Raw genomic sequence first — 21,723 nt, forward strand, 5'->3', positions numbered from 1 at the left:
ATATATTTTTCTCTGTTAGTCCCTCACTGAATGGCGCATTGAAACAAAAGGATCCTCTGGTTAAATCTGCAGTGGTATAAAATACATCTTTGCCAAATTCAATGCATTTGCTGTTCAAAAACAGCAAGAGTAGCGCTGCGAAGAGATAGTCATTTACAAGCACTCCAATTTGAAATATGACTGTGTAGCGTCTACTAGTGATGTCTTACCAGTGGTGTCAAGATTGCCCTCCTTGTGGTACAAACAAGCAGTTATAATTTGATTCGAAGAAATAGAAACAATAGTTATATTTCCTTTATTATTCTTCAAAATTGAAGAAATCGTGGCCAAGCACATATAAATACTGATAACTTATGACACTTGACAGCACGAAAGTATCTTTTACAATGAAAAAGTGAATAGAGTGTAATAGGTATATTTGTTATTAAAGATATACTGATGGAAAAATTGTATATTGTTTGTTTCTTCAGTTCGATAATTAATAACTTCTTCCATCACTATGCAATTTTTGATAAAAATCTTAGAAATGTTTAGTAGTAATGTAGCTTGACCAGTCCGGCGGCTGGAGCCGAACGGAGAAGCTGTGGACGATATTACGCCATCTTTGATTGTGACATCACGGCGGCCATCTTGGATTACCTTGACTCTTGACTTTTAACTTTGACCTTGACATTTGACTTAACCTTACCTGCCAACTTGTGTTCCGCCATATGGCATTCTGACATCACAGCCACTTTTAGAGTCTGATGTCATGTCCACCATCTTGTTTTTGTCTGCTGGAGGCTGCCATCTTGGATGATATGTCCGTCATCTTTGTTTCTGCTATTTGTTTCTAGAGAATGTCTGCATCGCTTTGTGAATGCACATAAGTTTTATGTTCCTTTACCTACCAGTATTGTTATGACACTTATCGACATATTAAATTAAATTTTTACACAAATTACATTGGAAACAAAGTGATTCCAACAATTGCGGCTCGGATCTGTGGATTGGAAAACATACGTCTTTGACCACATCACCATCCAAACATTTACCAAGCTGAAAATTAAATAAGGCATACAGAAAAATTACACATATATTCTGACTTGCAATTTTTTTTATTTGGTTGAATAATAGCATCACCTGTTAAAGGATGTTGTCACCTTTATTTTGAATACTTGATTGTAGGAGCGCTAGTGTTCGTAGTGCACACATCGTCTGCTAGAGGGTACTGCTGCCATAATGTTGTCAACACTTGCCACGAGGAGGGCAAAACCCTCCCCCTTCTTTACCACCCAAGGCGAATTTCCGTGTGCTCCTTTCGGAATCGTACAGATTTGCGCCAGTGTATATGTATGTCTAAGTATGTATGTATGTGTATGTATAACTATTTTATTGGGTCCCAATTATACCAACAAACTTCGGCTGCATATAAATCAAGGGGGGGGGGGGAGAGAGATGGGGGGGACATATACACACGACTTGGTTTAAAGTTCTTGCCAAGACTGGCATATGCCTTTTAAGCTGGAGCTGAGTAACGTTTTTACTTCAGATAATAGAGAAAATATTTACAAGTCTAGATGAATTAAACAGATTCAAACAATAAACGCTAAACTTGTTGCAGTCCTAAAATTATTTCTGTGAAATAATTGGAAATAATGTCTGGCAAAATTATTGAAAAAATGGTGTCATTATTCAGCGACAAATTTTGTTGTGATTGTAAAACTTTCTTAATCTAACCATTGTTTAGACACTTAAGTATTATATTTAATATGCTTTCTCTTATCGTTTGGAATTTAAAAAAAATTGTTCAACTACAGTTTCAAAGGCGCATACTAGCAGCGGGTAGCACTTTAGACCATAAGTAGCGTGTGTGTTGTCAACTGAATGATTCGTGACGAACCTACAGCATAAGTGTGTAGGTCGGATCATGTCTCGGCCAGCATGTGTTTGCGCAGAGGTTCGGTCCAGGATGTTAGTTACGAGCGCCCGAGGTACGGCGCCTGCGCAGACCCACGTGGTGTGTCACGGGTTCTCCCAGGTCGAACAAGAAGTGAGCACCTGACGTGGACATTATTGAGGGGGGTGGGGGGGGGGGAAGTGATGATGTTCGTACTTGAGTGAGAATTTGAATTATATACTATGGATTTTTTTTTTCTCTAGCAAAGATTTACAATGACGTAAAGAATGATCAAATAATCGTCAAAAATCTGGATTATTAATCGTAAAAAAAAAAAAAATTCTCGTGCAGTGATTCTTTGATTGAAAATATAGTTAAGAGTTTTTTTTTGAGGAGGGGGGGGGGTTGTTTTATTTCTATATTGTAATATAAATAAAAGGACTGCGAACAGCGCCGCGGTCGCCTTCAGCCTTGACTGGGCGTGGAGACTGCGAGGAGACCGCATTACTCGACGACCTCCTTGGAGATACCGTCTGCTCCAGTTTCAGCGCAGAGGGTGGTCCGTGTGGCAGTGCAAGCTTTGAATATATATACTGTATAGAAGTCGCCAGCCCAGGTTAAAATTTATAATACGGTTTTGAGGTAGTTGGTTAATTCACCGCCGCAATCGCCACCATCTCTAGGGTATCGACTTGTGGTGGTCCCTAGCGGACAAGTGTCGAACTCTTCAAACACCCCTTCCCCCTCCCGTTGAACGATGTTGAGCTGCAGTGAATGATGGATGAGGGGTGCGGGGAATGACAGCGGGCGACAGCGCTGCGCTCTAACGTGTAACTATAACAACAAAGACGATACAGGGCGTTACGGCAGCGCACTGCAGCGGTGAAGTTCCCAAGCTGCTCATCATACGCTTCTGAAAGACGTAAAGTAAATCCTATCCACTCGCGACTTCTATACAGTATATATGTTCAAAGGTGCAAGTGCCTGAACACGGACCTGTGGCGCCTGGCAGACCAGGCGGCCCGCGAGCGAGCATATGGTGCGCAGTTGCGCTCTCGTCGCGAGGATGTTGTCGACCCATTCACGTTAAATATGTTTTCACGTGAGTGATTAACGCGACGAAACTATAGACTACGCGTTTAAATCTTCCTGTAATTCCATAAAAGGAGGAAACATTTTGTGTTAGTTGGGATTTATAAAGAATTTTTTTTAAAATAACACTGATTCTAAAAAAACGTAAAGGTTCATAACTTATAATTAATTACGTGAACAAAGTGTTACACATGGCATCTATTCTATTTTTTATATATATTTTAAAGTTAGAATTGTAAAAAAAGTTTAGTTTCATTATAAAAGAAATTATATCATTTAATTTAGTAAATTTGTTGTATAATTGATATAAATAATTAATAATAGGATAGAAATGGTAACACCCTTTTGACTCAGTTGTATATGCATACTTGAGCACTTGTACAATTGCACGCTAATATTTTCGCACTTGTGAACATGTTTTCTCGCATACTTGTTGATTCACATTATGCACATATTCTCGTAGTCTGATACCTATGTCATGTGGAGTTTCACTTGTGCTGCTCACACAATCAATCAGTGCTTGCTACCGAAGATGTACGATCGAGCGACGAACTTCAGTGCAATTCGGAACTGCTCGGCCGTCAAACCTGTAATGGCTCGTCTACACTATATTTAAGAGTGAGGGGAGTTAGTCATGGCGCCAATCGTTGCCATGGCTGGCCAATCCCCTCCTAGCACATGATGCATGCGACCCTCTTCCTGCATGGCTAATCCCAGCATGACGAGGCGTATAGGCTTCGGCCTGAGACGCACGTAGGTCCCTCCCTAACCCGGACCCCTCCAAAATACACTTAGTTTTAGTTAGGTTAGGAAAAAAATCGGCCCGTCTACAATAGTAATGTCCTAAACTGTGTCTGAAGGACACTCGTCGCTGATTGGTCCACGTGACCCTCTGACGTCATGCGTCAAGTGGGCGAAGGTCCGAACCTACCTGGTCCGAAGACATTCGTCAATTTGAACTTTTTGTCCCAACCTGTGTACTTCGGATACAGAAAAAGAACAGAACACTCACGATATTTGAATTTCCGGTTCCCGTTTGAAAACGCGGTGTTTGTTTTTGTTATTGAAGGAAATGGAAGGTGTTGTTAGTCACTTATAACTTACATAACTTTCATAAGTTCAATCTCAAACTACAAAGCATCAAAACAATAAACAAAAACATTTGGTTTGGCACATTTACTGCGCTCTGGTGACAACTTTATAAATCAATACATTCGGACATCGGACATCGGAATTGTGGACAGGGCAGTTTTCGGTGAGACGATGTGACGTAACTCACATTCGGATAAGGACACGGACCACGCACAGGTTCGGACTATTGTAGACGGGCTCTAATGCGGCGAAGGTTAGGCTCATTTTCCAATCACGATAAATAAGTCACGAGGAAAAACATTGAAAGTGACGTTGAAACTTTTGGCTTCTCCATTCATTTCACATTGCCAATTATTTGTTGCTTGCTCAAGATATATATTGCTCTAATTAATGTATTCGCAGAACATATTAAGTCGCCTTATAAAGTGTATGGACATGTTTCAACTCCGAGCTGAGGCGAATGGGGACAGCTGGTGGGCTGTGTTCATGTATAGCTCGCAGTCTGTCGGGTGTTCAGTATCAAGTCTTGCAAGTTTTAATTATTACCTCATTGTTTTCTTTTATTTAACTAAAATCAATAAACGTTTATACAAATAATTGATTCAAGGCTTGGTTAAACTTAAAAAAATTCTTCTTAGTTTACGAATATTCTTTAGAGAGAAAAAATGTTTTTTTTTTTAAATTTATTGTACATGGGTACGAAATTCTTTACACCTTTGAAGTTTTCGTGTGTACTTACCAACGAAATTAATTAAAAAGTGGCATAGATTTATTTGATTTTTCTTACACAGCCAGAAATAATAATTAAACTGTTACATAGTCTTATCTGTACACCGAATATACATATATTTTTAAAAATAATACTGACAGTTTATGTATGGCATTATTCTTTTGAATGATACATTGGCAAAAAAATATTTGTCTATTTATTACAGCATAACTTAATAACTTTCCTATACTTACGGTTGATGAAGTTTAGCTGGTAATAGGTATATGTCTTCAAATATAATTTGGGATGATCTTCATCCCGACAATTTTATTCCCACAGTAAACTCACAATTGTTTTTTCACTCGTCGCTCTTAATACTTATTTAACGGGGAGTTTAAGCCATAAACTGTTTAATACATAAAATGATTTCTTTCCTAATAGATGGCAAAGTTCCTTGTTTAAAGTTTTAAACTGACTATAGCACGATATTTATGAGTATTATAACACGCAGCCTTTGCAACGAATGGCACCTGATAATTTGTAGACAGAAAAATAAAAAATAAAATTTAGAGGGTTTTTTTTTTCGTTCCAAAACATTAATCATTAAAAGCTGATTGAGAATTTTGCTATCCTGTTTACGATTTGGCATAATTTCTTGTACACTGTTCGTGACACTTAACTGACTTGGATCGCTTTTAAATTTGGATGCTAGTGATACTGGAATATAAATAATTTACTAAGTATTTATGAATATGAAGTTAATAATTAAAAAATTTATTAGTGTAATGAGTTATTCATTGCTAATTAATGTTGTTTATTTTGGCGTGCTTATCGAAGCCCTTGAAATACCCAAATGACTACTTCTGTCATTTCGCAGTATTGTCCTAGTTTTTCTATTAGGTATACTTGACGGTCACAACTGACGACTCGTGCTAATGTCTTGCGATTGGGGTCGCGGCCACAGCTTGTATTTAATAACTTATTTCTATCCTCATCAGTTCAATCCTAGAGTGATATAGCTGGTAACCTCAGATTACCATGACTGATTATTTTATATTAGTTGCAGATTTCAGTGTTTTTATTTTCAGTTATACCACTCTAAAAATAGTATGATTATAAACTTTTTCTTCACTATAGCATAGTTCTAATTATTCACTCCAGTTACGATATTATAATAAATCACTTTATTTACCATTTAATGGTCTTATTTATTTTCATTAATTTTAATTTTTCAAATAACTTTTTAATGATTATATAGGATAGGGCGTGTATTTGACATGTTTTACTTAAAAGATTGAAAGTAATAAGCCACGCGAGAGGCGATAACTACTCGTAATTTATACTGTACTAGCTGCAATACCCGGCGTTGCCCGGGCTGAACACAGGGTATAGTTAGTAATTATTGTCTTCTTAATTTGAATGTCAAGTGTGAAAATTAATTTATATCACTTTCAGATCCCGACAGACGTTCTGCCAGTTTATAGTTATTTACCTGGTCTGTATGTAATTTAGACTTTATAAAGCAATATAGAAAAAAGCTGAAAAATAAGAGATTACTAATATTGAAAAGATTTCATTATCTAGCTAATGCTCGGCCTGCATTGCAATGCCTCATTCAGTTTTGTTTTGTAATATGTTTGAAGTAGTTCCACATATACAAATCATCCATCCATCTTTCTATATATATTTGTCTATGTACATCTATATACATCTATGTATCTCTCTCTATTTATCTCTTTATATATACATATATACTTCCCACTATCTCTATATCTTCTATATATAAGTCTCTATAGCTCTATACATCTATATGTAGGCCCTATATCTCTTTATCTAACCTATTTCATTCTCTATACCGCGCTCTATCTCAACTTCTCTCCGTCTCTATCTCTCTCTCTCTCTCTCTCTCTCTATATATATATATATATATATATATATATATATATACACACACACAGAGATATAGTGATATATATATACAGAGATATAGTGATATATATATATCACTCTATCTCTGCCTCTCTTTTATATTTAAATAAATTGTCATGCGTGCGCACTTATACAACAAAAACAGACGAAGTGCCGCTATATAAAATGAAATACACTTTTTATGACACGATTCGTGCTCCAACTATTGAAAAATAGTTATACCGTCTCAGTAACCTTCATGGGCATGCGCATAACAAATCACCAAAATTTCATCGCAATCGGATGAATGGTATAGGAACGCATACGGCACAAACAAACGAAAATTAAAGACATGGCAAACGCATCAAACGATGGTGCGTTTAAAATTCAAGGCAACTAACTCTATCTATTGACGAAGTTAAGAACAAAACTGTTATTAGCGCCTTTATTTTGCTAGCCGCTGCGAGCTCCACTAAGCGGACTGGTCTCACCAAGGAGAAAAAATATTAATTTGCCAGACCTTACTATGTGTATGATCGTGTGTCAAGACATAGAGAAATGACACTCACTCACTATTTGTATGTCTATGACCTATGATTTTTTCTGTTATAAAATGAAATTATCACTTTTTCATTCCCTTAGGGATGGAATTTCATATTAATATGGGGTCTATGTGTTAATCCAGGTTATAAGCTAGCTGTAGGCCAAATTTCATTCAAATCCATTCAGTAGTTTTATGTGAAAGAGTAATAAACATCCATCCATACTTACAAACTTTCGCGTTTATAATATTAGTAGGATTGCATTCAATTGTTCATTGTTTAATATTTACTTATCTATAAACTTGTAAAATGTTTTGTCAATACAAAATGTCTTAAAACTATTATATAATAGTTAATATCAGCGGTGTTAAAACTATCGATAGCTGAAATGACAGTGTTAAGACTTAGCAATGATTAATCTGAGCGGTTTTGAGAATATAGATGGTTGATAATGAGCGGTGTTGAGACGAGATGGTTTAATGAGCAGTATTGATAATATCCATGGTTGTGACAATTGGTGTTGAGACGATCAGTGGTTGAGATAAGTGGTATTGAGACTATCTATGGTTGAGATGAATTGTGATGAGACTATCTATGGTTGAGATGAATTGTGATGAGACTATCTATGGTTGAGATGAGTTGTGATGAGACTATCTATGGTTATGAGCGCTGTTGAGACCAGCGGAATAACTGCTTTAAGTATTTTGCAGACATGGCAGTTCAGATAGACAGTAAGCATTCTTAGCTTTGATTGGATGGAACACGTTTTTCATTTATTGCTCAAGTGTACTGAAGGTATTTTATTATGAATAAACCATTTGCGGACTTTTTTTTGTCAACACGACAAGTTAAATTTTATAGTCTTTGTATGATCTGTTTATTAAAAAATTTAAAATGAGTAGGTTAAAAAAGTAATTACCCCTTTATAATATTCAGATTTCGTACCTTAAATAACATAGAGCGTGAATTCATATTCTATGTCACGCCACTAGATGATGGGTTACCACATAAGTGCCGTATAGGCTCCCTGCGGAGAGATAGACAGCAGATGTAGCGCATGTTGAGGCGATGTCATTTGTTGCAAAGGGCAGTGCAGACCTTATCGCTATCACTCGCACACGGTCAGGCTTGTTGCTTAATCAGGCATTATCGCCGCAAGTCAGGTCCAACTCCACTGTGACACTGCAACTGCGGGCCCCTGGTCCGACTATCAGGACTGGTCATCAACACAGGGGAAGCCCAAGATGTCCATCAAGTTCTGTCCCTGCCCGAACACGCCCGAATATTCACCTTCGGCCAACCTCGGGTTTATTTATATATATTTATATTTCTCTGTTTATTTTAATGTAGCTATTCTAACCTAACTAACCGTCCATAGTGTTTTAAAGTGTTTTAATGTAGCTAACCTAACCGACCACTGTTAATATTTGAATTCATTTTTCCTGCGCAGAAATAAAACAAAACCCGAGGTTGGCCGAAGGTGAATATTCGGGCGTGTTCGGGCAGGGACAGAACTTGATGGACATCTTGGGCTTCTCATCAACACAGCGGGTTGCCCCCCACTGTCTCTTGTCTGTGAAGCTAGCAGTTACGTGTTGATCAAGGTGAAAGTGAAGGATGTTAGGTGACCGAGTGATGAGTTGGGTAAATAGGCGAGGTCTCGGTCGGCACTCGAATACCGCGCTGTGCCAGGGAACTCGCACTTGGACAGCTGTACACAGCGCTCTCGGCTACAACTGGCGGCCAACTTGCCTGTAGCTACGATACCAGTATTAGCGTTCTTTCATATTAATAATTTTTTTGCGTAAATGATATTCAAGAAGAAAATTGTGTTAAATTCACTGGTTTTGAATAGCTTCTCTTCCCCCCCTCCCCATCCCTTTTTTTTCTTCCCTCCAGAAAACATCCTGCTCTGTATCTCAGTTGCTCACTTGCATGCAAAATTTTGACTTTTCTTTCTATTATTTCTGCAGCATCGTTTAGTTATTCTCGTCTTATGTCTTAACTATTATTTATGGTTGGGAATGTTATTCCTGAAGTATGGTTTTGGGAGGACAGTCATAATGTTTGCTTCAGAAGGTTAGTAAATTTATTTTTATGATGATTTATTTTCGGGATTGGAGTCTGTATTTCAGAACCAAACTGCCCCAGTCACGATTGTTAAACTTTACTGAGTTGCTCTTTCAATGACACTTTAAAAAAAAAAAAAAAAAAGCCTGTGGCCGGCGCGAAGGAAACCAATAATGGATTTATTTTAAATGGCAAACTTTTTATATTATCCACTGGGGATATAACATTGTAATTGGTTTGATTTGTCTGTCTCAACTTAAAATTTGAACGAAGGTTGTTATAAAATTTGATGCCCGTAATTATATTAATTATTCCCGCATGATTACGGACGTGTTTAGTTACTGAGTAGTTGATTGTAATTTTTGAATTGTATTTATATATCATGAAGTTTATATTTATTTGTCGGACTGACTCTTTTGAAATGCAGTCTGGGGCAAAGTGGGCTCTGTCTGCGGGACTGGCTTCTTTGTCGAGTGACGTCAGTGTCGGTGGGGTTGTGGGCGACCCTCGGGAGTTAAAATATTATTTCTTATTTTAATTTCATATGGGTTCTACAGATTTATTTACACATACAACTTATAAAGACATTCATTTAATTTGAATATCTAAAATGTGGCCCACTCATATAATGCCAACAAAATAGTACTTAAACCTAAGTCAGATATTTAAACGTACAAAGAGCTTTTCAAACATATTCGTGAGTACATCCAAAATTTTGTCCACCTATATATCACCGGTTTTATCTGTCACTGCTGTGCAGTGTTTCAACTTTACTAGCTATCAAGTTCCTTTCTGTGAGCTCCACTTTTCCCCGCCAGATTAGATTAGATTAGTTAAAAAGGTTATAACTTATGGGCGCAATGACTTTAACGCCGCCATGTTTGTGATACCATCGGTATTGTTATGAAATCACACATGACAAGACAAAAAAAAAGTCCTAAACAAAGGAAACAAAAAGATTAACATCAATTTTAAATTAAATCTAACTAATGAAATAATAATAGTAAAATATCTTCATAAAATGTTCACACAAAATATTTATATTAAATGCATAATAAAAGGAGATAAAATTTATTTCACTGAGATTATTGACTTTATAAATGCTATAATGATTGGTTAAAAACCATCATTATAAGTATATGTAAAGTAAAATTATATTACAATTAATTATAAGTCAAAATTTAACATTATCAATTTAAAATTAATTATAGGTAATAAAGAAAAATAAAATATTTAAGTAACTATTCAAGTTACTTAGCTGCATAAAAACTAAGAGCTCAAAATGTCTCTCATGGAAATTTTTTAATTTTAAACAATCACTGCAATTTTTAGTTCAACGTTTGGACAGCTCATGTTTTATGTGAAATGTTCGAAACAATTGTGATATTCAAATATTGCTATTTGAAAGTCCAATTACTATTTCACTGCTGTGATAAACATTTGTGAAGCAATTTATTACAAAAACAATATCTACCAATTTTCTCCTGAACTGCAGTGTATGCGTGTACAAGATTTTTAGGGTTAGGTCATAGGTAAATTGCTCTGGATTATTATTTAATATTTGTTAAAAATATATATTTAAACATTGTATTTTGTATATATTTTCTAGACTATTTGAATCAGTTGTAGTTATTGAGTTCAGATGACAGAGCCATACTGCACTGCAATCTAGATCCTACTAAAGTAAAATAGACTAAGTGCAGAATCAGGAGAGGTGGCCAAATATTTTAAATATTTTATAAGCCCTAGAATTTTGTTTGTACTTGCGGTTAAATTTTCAAAGTGGTGATGAAAGTAAAGTTTTGAATCTAAAAGAATACCCAGATCACCCATACATTGAGTTCTCTGTATCATGATGTTGTTTATTACATAATTTAAATGTTCTGTATAAGTTTTCCGAAAATATGTTATAACTTCAGTCTTATTTACATTTAGTTTCATTCCATTAGTTTGACACCATTTAATTATACATTATTTATATCTTCTTGTATCAATATGCAATCACTTGGTGTTCTAATGGCAGTATATATTTTTATATCATCAGCATATAGGAGAGCTCTGTTATGCTTTACATCAACTATGTCATTTATAAAAATTACAAATACCCTGAGGCACTCCATATGGTGCATTGAAAGTAGAAGATAAAGTACGTATTTCCAATACGCACAGCGAAGGCTCTTTCATTTAAATAACTACGAAACCAATTAATGCAACAAGGGTTCAAATGAAAACTAGTTAATTTATCTACAAATAGGGAATGATTGCAGAATCAAATTCTTTACTTAAGTCAATTAATAATAATAATAATAATAATAATAAAGCAAAACATACTTTGGGAGCATAGGCATTTATTTTTCTAAGGTGGCTGGTGCTCATATCGAAGTAAATGGGTATACATAAGAGTAGCATATTACTTTTGTACTATTATTGTGCGGTGTTGCTGTAATGTAATTAAGCGTTTCCGTTTGTTTTATTGTAGTTAGTGTTCTAGTATTATCTGTTTCATATTTCTACGTCGCTGGTTTTCTTTTTGGTGTCAACAAAGGTGGAACAGCCGCGACACTGACAGATCGCTTCTTTCTTGAACAATACCTGTGGGCATGTATGTTTTGCAACTGAAGGATTAGTGTCCCCTTTCAGAGCCTTTAGTAATAGCCTCTTCCAGTTCAACAATTCGACCTCTTTCACTATCGCTTGGGAAACACCTGGTGACTGATACGATAAGCTACACAAGGGCTGTGTGTCCCGTGATAACTGAAGTTCCTGTACAACTGATTACGTAAGCGAAGTGATTGAAGCAAGGACATCACGTCAGAACATGTTACAACTTGTCGCTAGGGGCACGCGAGTCGACCTTCACTTGTACACATGAGGATGTCACCCCAGTTTAAGGTAATCATAATGAATACAGAAAGTAAGGACATTTTGACGTGATAACGTCTTATAAATCGATGAACGCCGGCTGCACGCACCAAACAGCATGACTCATTGTCACGTTCCGCCTGAGCCGAGCGTGCAAGAACCGGCCGACCACCGTGCGAGAAAATCTTCTATAATATCAAACAGGTTAAGGCGGGCTTTTTAAAAGCAGCAATGTAAAAAATTTGATTTATTTGTCCAATTTCGTTATTTCAAATTAACAATTTATTGACATTGATTTGATTTCAGTTTATTTCTATTATTAATTGTTCGTGATTATATTTAAACAAATTATTTAAATTAAATTTGCAAAAACTGTAAATAATATTTGAAAATTAAAAAGTATGCAATTTTTATCAATTTTTTTCTTAGGACGTTATCACGTAAAATTATCGTCCGTAAACCGACTTTACAGACAAACCCCCCCCCCCCCCTTCTCTCTTTTTTTACTTTAATTCGGTTTTATGAATACGACCCAATGTCAGCATGAGAAACAAAACCCGCGGAATGAAGATAGTTGGCGAATAGTTTGATAGCAATTTTAAGGACAGATAGTAAGTATCTTGGTCAGTGGTTAAAAAGTGCAAGATTCAACAAAAGTGCCTAATGTGTAGACGAACGTTTAATACATATATTATCATGCATAAACTATGAACGAGTGTTATTGAGAACAAACCACCTGCAGCCTCTACGTTGACATACTAAAAAAGAAAATATGTATGAATTTTATAGAAAATTTTATATTAATTTGTGGGATGATAAACACATTCTTTTAAAATGTATCTTTTAACAATTTTTTTTTGCATGTGGTGTAGTGAATAGCACGATATCTGTCGACCCAATCCAGGAACTATTTACGAACTCTCATATTACTTACTAGGCACACAATTATAGCACTCGGTCATTGTAACAGCAACGCCCGGGTCAATCTCACTAAATGCTTTACAGAATAGTTTTGTGGTTTACGATGTTAAGTCGGATACAAAACCAACTTTAGAGACATTAACTGTAATAAAAAATAAAAGGGGGTTGTTTGTAAAGTCGGTTTACGGTCGATAATTTTACGTGATAACGTCATAAGAAAACATTGATGAAATATTGCATACTTTTTAATTTTCAAATATTATTTACATTTTTTGCAAATTTAATTTAAATATTTTGTTTAAATATAATCACGAACGATTAGTTAAAAAGCCCGCCTTAACCTGTTTGATATTATAGAAGATTTTCTCGCACGGTGGTTGGCCGGTTCTTGTACGCTAGGCTCAGGCGGAACGTGACAATGAGTCATGATTTTTCGTGCGTGCAGCCGGCTCTCGACGATTTATAAGACGTTAATCACGTCAGAAAATCTGCAAAATTTGGGTGTAATGCCGCTTGACTGTGAGGAACAGAAGTTTCATGGATTATTTTCTATTGCGGAGTCGATACAGTGGAATAATCGATGCTGCCCATCTGTAGCAGCGCCTGGCGGCTTGCCGGCGACGGGTCGTTACCACAACGCCGAAATACCACAACGCCGAACGTACAATAACGCCAAATACCATAACGCCGAATGCCAAATTGACCGCAACGCCAACAGCTGGAAAACTGCCGGAAAATGTTGCTTTGGGGAGGGGGGGGGGGGGGGGGGGCACAGGAGCAAAATGAAAAACTGAATGAATTTTTGTACCTAACCTAGGCTAGCCTTACCTTACCTTACCTTACCTTACCTTACCTTACCTTACCTTACCTTACCTAAACTTACCTAAACTTACCTAAACTTACCTAAACTTACCTAAACTTACCTAAACTTACCTAAACTTACCTAAACTTACCTAAACTTACCTAAACTTACCTAAACTTACCTAAACTTACCTAAACTTACCTAAACTTACCTAAACTTACCTAAACTTACCTAAACTTACCTAAACTTACCTAAACTTACCTAAACTTACCTAAACTTACCTAAACTTACCTAAACTTACCTAAACTTACCTAAACTTACCTAAACTTACCTAAACTTACCTAAACTTACCTAAACTTAACTTACCTAAACTTAACTTACCTAAACTTAACTTACCTAAACTTAACTTACCTAAACTTAACTTACCTAAACTTAACTTACCTAAACTTAACTTACCTAAACTTAACTTACCTAAACTTAACTTACCTAAACTTAACTTACCTAAACTTAACTTACCTAAACTTAACTTACCTAAACTTAACTTACCTAAACTTAACTTACCTAAACTTAACTTACCTAAACTTAACTTACCTAAACTTAACTTACCTAAACTTAACTTACCTAAACTTAACTTACCTAAACTTAACTTACCTAAACTTAACTTACCTAAACTTAACTTACCTAAACTTAACTTACCTAAACTTAACTTACCTAAACTTAACTTACCTAAACTTACCTAACCTTACCTAACCTTTGTGGTAGTCCTGCAATGACATATTTCGGCGTTAATGTATTTCGGCGTTAATGTATTTCGGCGTTGTGGTAATTCGGCGTTGTGGTACACAGCAGTTTTCTAGCTGTCGGCGTTGTGGTCAATTTGGCATTCGGCGTTGTGGTGCGTCCCCGCCGGCGACCCGAGGGACAGCGCGTCCCAGACACCTCGTGTTCGCCGGTCGCTGCGGGAATCCCGGCCGAGTCCTCCCAGTAGGCACTGTCGCCGAGTGGCAGCTCCAGCTGTCGACACACCCCACAGTCTCCTCTCACGGGACGAGGTCTCGGCGCTTGTTCGCCATGCTGTAACACGCCAGGTCGACAGTGCAGCGGGTTTCCCGCTTCTACCGGCAGCTTCTGTGTTTGTCCAGTCTCTCCGCCGATACGTGCACAGCTTTGCCCTTAGCTTGATTTTAATGAGGCAGATATCTTATTCTCATAAGCAAATTAAATACTGTAAATGACATTCTCTAGCCCTTGTAACATTTATTGAAGAAGCTTGATTAAAATGAGGCAGATATCTTATTCTCATAAGCAAATTAAATACTGTAAATGATATTCTCTAGCCCTTGTACCATTTATTGAAGAAGCTTCATTTAAATGAGGCAGATATCTTATTCTCATAAGAAAATTAAATACTGTAAATGATATTCTCTAGCACTTGTACCATTTATTGAAGAAGCTTGATTTAAATGAGGCAGATATCTTATTCTCATAAGCAAATTAAATACTGTAAATGATATTCTCTAGCCCTTGTACTAATTATTATTGAACAAAGCTTCTCTCATGTTCCCTAATCAATTGCATGTGAAAAAAATTTTATTTAGCATCCATACGGCTAGCATTCCTATTATGTAAACGATCTTTTTGAAAATATAACTTGAAGTAATAAAAAGAGAAAATTTGGGTTTGAAGTGATGATAATAAAAAAATCTGGATCATTTTGTGATCGAGTTTTATTTAACTTTGAAATTCATGGATTTGTGCACTTAATCATATGTTTATTTTATTCGCAGAAATATTATTCAGTAGAAATTTTTCGAAACATTTTCATGCCACTGATATATACTGGCAACGATACAGTAGGCACCAAATTCATGGTGTGTTTGTTTGACCACTAAAGCTATTTTTACATTGTTAATTGACTGTTTCCTGTTTCTCACAGAATTTAATTGAAGCGAGTAGTATAGGAATGTATGTCCGGGCGCAGGGTCCAGGGTGAGGATTGAGGATTGTGCCGACGGCCATCTTGGATTGTGACGTCACGGCGGCAAAAATTCCTCAAAATTCCTCAAAAATGACTCAAAATGACTCAAAATTTCCCGTTTTAAGAAAAAATTTCTCTTTTCGAGGGAAAAATTTCCCGTTTCGAGGGGAAAATTCCCGTTTTTAGTCCTTAAAAGTCCCAGCGGCTGAAAATTCCTAAAACTGGCTTAAGCATCCTTAACTCAAGCCAACATTAAGCCATTTTTAGGATTATGACGTCACCGTTGCAATTTCCGTTACGATCGCCATCTTTAACTTTTTTATTATCCGATTTTAATGAAATTTTTTTTTAAATTTATAAAAAAATTAAATTAATAAAATTTTAATATATTTTTTATAAAAAATATACTTTTTAGACACGGAGCTCGGAGTCCTCGGTTCGAACCCGACGAGGTCAAAAAAACTAAAAATGGCGACAGACTCCTTCCCTCATGGTGGGTGCTGGCAGACTGACTCCCACCACTTTTTATCATCATCTAGTATGACGTCATGTCCGCCATCTTGTCTTCGATGCTGGAAGCCATCATCATCTTGTTATCGTCGGCTAGAGTGCGCCGATGACATGTTAGTTTAATTCGTATCCGCTAGAGTGCAGTAATCATTTATTATTGCTGTGTCACCCGCCATCTTGTCATTTGGCCACCATCTTGGAATCGTGTAATTATTTAGCTAGAAATTCGTAAAAAATTCCAAAATTCATTAAATAAATCACTCATTAATTTACAGATTTATTCGATCAGTTTCAGTCCTTGGTTCGATACCCGATCGATGCAATAATGTTTAATTTGATGTAAAAAAATAATAATTTCATTATTCCATGTTCAACATTCTTAAAGAGACATTAAAACCTTTACTGTCATCATCATCCTATAAGCCACCAACACCAACATATTGGTAATTCATAATTTTAATGCTAGAGATTCGGGAAAAAGTTCAGATATCATTAAATAAATTTCCAATCAATGTACTGATTAATTAGATCAACTTAGGTCCTTGGTACGATTCTGGACGATGAAAAAAATATCAATTTAACATAATAGTAACAGGTTCGAGGAATTAAACACCACAAGTTCTTTCACAAACATAATATTTATTACATAATTTCTATTCTACTACAGGATCACTTACGAAAGCCAGCAAATTTACAATCATTTAGTTCCGCAGCGGTGTGAAATGACTAATTCTTAGCTCCAATCGGTTTATACTAGACAGAGTCCAGCCAGAACCTTTACAGACATAGTCCACCTCTTCTTGACAGAGTTTCTGGATACCGTTTTTAACAGTTTGCTTCACATCGTTAGAACTGTAAATTACTGCAGCCGATGTCTTGAATGCACACTTCTTCACTTTGTCATCGAACGGATATGGCTTTCCATATATACAGTCCAACCACAAGTTATATTTCAAAGGTCCGTTTGTTGCTACATCATCAGTAAGCTGATTGATTATCTTCTGTCTGATATCGTCAAGAAAATTACAAATGTCCTTCGACTCACCGAACGTATTTAGATAATAGTAGTCTTTCAACGTTCCACGAAATGTAGACTGCGCCAAGTAGAAGCCATTATCGTTCACTTGTAATGCTCCGAACACAGTCTTAGGTTTAGTTCCATGTTCAGACGTCATAACAATCGGTTGCTGAGCATCTGTTCTTTTGGTTGTACGCTTTCGTGTCTCCAATCTAAAGCGAGGAGTCGAAATGTCGGCAGGTAGTTCAACAGTAGGAGCACAGACTCCACCTTTACATTTTTTCGCATGATGTCGCAAACTGTCAATTCGAGTAAACCATTTAAGGCACTCATCACATCGAAACTTCATGCGAGAAGGATTCTTCGTACATTTGCTCCGCTCATGTCTTCGTGCATCATGGGAAAATGCGAACGACGTATCACAGTAGCTGCAAGGATACCGTGGTGATGAAGACGATCCTTTCAGACCCGATCCAGATACAGACGTTGCAACAGTAGTACCATTTCCAGGCATTCTCTTATGCACATCGATGCATCGTTGTTGCGACGAAACCTTTACTTTCTGCCGCACAGCAGGACCTTTGCATGCCTTCATGTGCGTTTTCATATTATCTTTTCTGGCAAACTGCTTATGACATTTCTCACAAACAAACATTTTACGATATAGGTTCTTGGCACATTCGCTCCTCTCGTGTCGTCGAGCATTGCTGCTGTTTGAGAAAATCTTGTCACAGTAACAACACCGATGTTCGTTAGTTGTTGTCGATTCGGCATCCATTGAAGCCTCCATCGAGGGCGAAACGAAGTTCGTCGAGTTTTCCTGCACAGCCAGCACTACCGGCATTAAAGTCTCTTCTGCTGGTGGTATCGCGTCTGATGAAGTCTCCTCCAGTGTTGTCGCCGTGGTTGTCAACGGAATCTGCTCCTTCTCCGTCGTAGCTGTCGTCAAGGTTCCCGTAGTCGACGGTACAACCTCCATCGAGTTCGACGTTAAAGACGGTAAAGATGCCATCGAGGTCTCAAGAACAGATAATTGACACGACTTATGCACCAGAAGAAACAAACTAGACGATCCTTACACCGCCGACGTCAGTAACAAACTGAGCGATCTACTGTCTAGGACTCGCTTATATACATGCACCGTATGGAATAATACGCTAGTCAAATCAAGAACCATGTACAATAATACTAGAGTCAAATCTACAAAATTAAAAAAGAGGATCATTTGATCGAAAAAAAAATTCGATCTCTCCAATATACGCCAGGCTCCAAGAGCTACAATTCACGTCATCAGATCAATCTACATTTTGCTCCTATGCTTCAATTGACCATTAGCTGCAAGTTCTCCAACAGCTCCATCAGCTCCAACACGTAATGTACGCAATGTACGCGCAATACATGCAATTTACGTACAATAAATGTAATGATCACACAGTACACACAGGAAACGGAACGTACACACAGTACACACAGAAAACGGAACGTACACACAGTACACACAGGAAACAGAACGTACACACAGTACACACAGGAAACAGAACGTACACACAGTACACACAGGAAACGGAATGTACACACAGTACACACAGGAAACGGAACGAACACGTAATATGTAAAGGTGGAGTCTGTGCTCCTACTGTTGAACTACCTGCCGACATTTCGACTCCTCGCTTTAGATTGGAGACACGAAAGCGTACAACCAAAAGAACAGATGCTCAGCAACCGATTGTTATGACGTCTGAACATGGAACTAAACCTAAGACTGTGTTCGGAGCATTACAAGTGAACGATAATGGCTTCTACTTGGCGCAGTCTGCATTTCGTGGAACGTTGAAAGACTACTATTATCTAAATACGTTCGGTGAGTCGAAGGACATTTGTAATTTTCTTGACGATATCAGACAGAAGATAATCAATCAGCTTACTGATGATGTAGCAACAAACGGACCTTTGAAATATAACTTGTGGTTGGACTGTATATATGGAAAGCCATATCCGTTCGATGACAAAGTGAAGAAGTGTGCATTCAAGACATCGGCTGCAGTAATTTACAGTTCTAACGATGTGAAGCAAACTGTTAAAAACGGTATCCAGAAACTCTGTCAAGAAGAGGTGGACTATGTCTGTAAAGGTTCTGGCTGGACTCTGTCTAGTATAAACCGATTGGAGCTAAGAATTAGTCATTTCACACCGCTGCGGAACTAAATGATTGTAAATTTGCTGGCTTTCGTAAGTGATCCTGTAGTAGAATAGAAATTATGTAATAAATATTATGTTTGTGAAAGAACTTGTGGTGTTTAATTCCTCGAACCTGTTACTATTATGTTAAATTGATATTTTTTTCATCGTCCAGAATCGTACCAAGGACCTAAGTTGATCTAATTAATCAGTACATTGATTGGAAATTTATTTAATGATATCTGAACTTTTTCCCGAATCTCTAGCATTAAAATTATGAATTACCAATATGTTGGTGTTGGTGGCTTATAGGATGATGATGACAGTAAAGGTTTTAATGTCTCTTTAAGAATGTTGAACATGGAATAATGAAATTATTATTTTTTTACATCAAATTAAACATTATTGCATCGATCGGGTATCGAACCAAGGACTGAAACTGATCGAATAAATCTGTAAATTAATGAGTGATTTATTTAATGAATTTTGGAATTTTTTACGAATTTCTAGCTAAATAATTACACGATTCCAAGATGGTGGCCAAATGACAAGATGGCGGGTGACACAGCAATAATAAATGATTACTGCACTCTAGCGGATACGAATTAAACTAACATGTCATCGGCGCACTCTAGCCGACGATAACAAGATGATGATGGCTTCCAGCATCGAAGACAAGATGGCGGACATGACGTCATACTAGATGATGATAAAAAGTGGTGGGAGTCAGTCTGCCAGCACCCACCATGAGGGAAGGAGTCTGTCGCCATTTTTAGTTTTTTTGACCTCGTCGGGTTCGAACCGAGGACTCCGAGCTCCGTGTCTAAAAAGTATATTTTTTATAAAAAATATATTAAAATTTTATTAATTTAATTTTTTTATAAATTTAAAAAAAAATTCATTAAAATCGGATAATAAAAAAGTTAAAGATGGCGATCGTAACGGAAATTGCAACGGTGACGTCATAATCCTAAAAATGGCTTAATGTTGGCTTGAGTTAAGGATGCTTAAGCCAGTTTTAGGAATTTTCAGCCGCTGGGACTTTTAAGGACTATAAACGGGAATTTTTCCCTCGAAACGGGAAATTTTTCCCTCGAAAAGAGAAATTTTTTCTTAAAACGGGAAATTTTGAGTCATTTTGAGTCATTTTTGAGGAATTTTGAGGAATTTTTGCCGCCGTGACGTCACAATCCAAGATGGCCGTCGGCACAATCCTCAATCCTAACCTGGACCCTGCGCCCGGACATACATTCCTATACTACTGAAGCGATTTTTTTCTTTTAACTGATTCCCAAAGTCCGTAAATGTTACGCGTGTTACTGATAATACAAGGAAGGGTTTAAGAGAGATTGTATTATTTTCCTCTCAGAATTTTTTGTTGGTTAAGAGAAGCTAAGTATTTTTTTTAATGAATTGTAACTAACAGGTTTTAACTGTAATGGGTATTGCTGATTTCTTAATTTTAAAAAGGCTTATTTCCCAGTAACAATCGTGCTAACTTTTGTCTTTTAATTACAAACACACTTGTTAGTTAACAAGTTATGGATGGTTATCACCTCCGGAATAATATGGATTCACTTTGGCCTCTAACATTTCCTGAATATTTATGTCCATTCTGTATTGCTATACTACGCAAACCTTTTAATTGGTTTTAAATTGCAAGAGATTCGTTTTTTGTGAGCTCTCACTTAGTTACGCCAAGCGTAATTTCTTTCAGTTTTTTACAACGTATTCTCCACCAGACGAATGTATTGATATATTTCTTTGTTAATCAGGTTTTCTCCTTAAAAACTTATCTCTGTTTTAAACAAAAAAAATAATGGTGAAAGGTTTTGCACTGTGTAACGATGACTATTCATTCCCCTTCCCTATCAGCTCAAAGTTTTAAAATTTATTTGCACAATGCAATTATTATTATTTTTTTAAATATTTATGTAGATAATATATGATGAAACATGTATAATAAACAATCGGAGAGTAGACAATAGTTACAGGAAATTGTTAAGAGTTACAAATTCAAACTGTTCGATGATATAAGAGTAAGAAGTTATCACAATATGGAAAAAAAAATTCAAACTAGTAGACGTTGCCATGAGGCTAAAGTCATCTTAATCACCAGGCCACATAAACAGGTCATATTGTTTGACACACATTTGTCCTTC

The 21,723-nt window shown here is 36.6% G+C and overlaps 1 protein-coding gene across 4 annotated transcripts in view; it reads left to right on the forward strand.

Annotated features, from left to right (window-relative positions):
* LOC134542683 (vesicular glutamate transporter 2) overlaps positions 1-21,723 on the forward strand; it is a 130,617-nt gene that overhangs the window by 4,115 nt on the left and 104,779 nt on the right. The window contains exon 1 of one of the 4 annotated variants that reach the window (XM_063387133.1): positions 2,779-2,981. The exons of the other annotated variants lie outside the window; for them this stretch is intronic. Within the exon in view, the coding sequence (XP_063243203.1) occupies positions 2,972-2,981 (10 nt within the window). The 5' untranslated portion in view covers positions 2,779-2,971. Of the gene's footprint in view, positions 1-2,778; positions 2,982-21,723 lie in introns of those variants that run through there. 4 annotated transcript variants of the gene reach the window in all.

This window comes from Bacillus rossius (assembly GCF_032445375.1).
Source record: "Bacillus rossius redtenbacheri isolate Brsri chromosome 9 unlocalized genomic scaffold, Brsri_v3 Brsri_v3_scf9_1, whole genome shotgun sequence".
NCBI lineage: Eukaryota > Metazoa > Arthropoda > Insecta > Phasmatodea > Bacillidae > Bacillus > Bacillus rossius.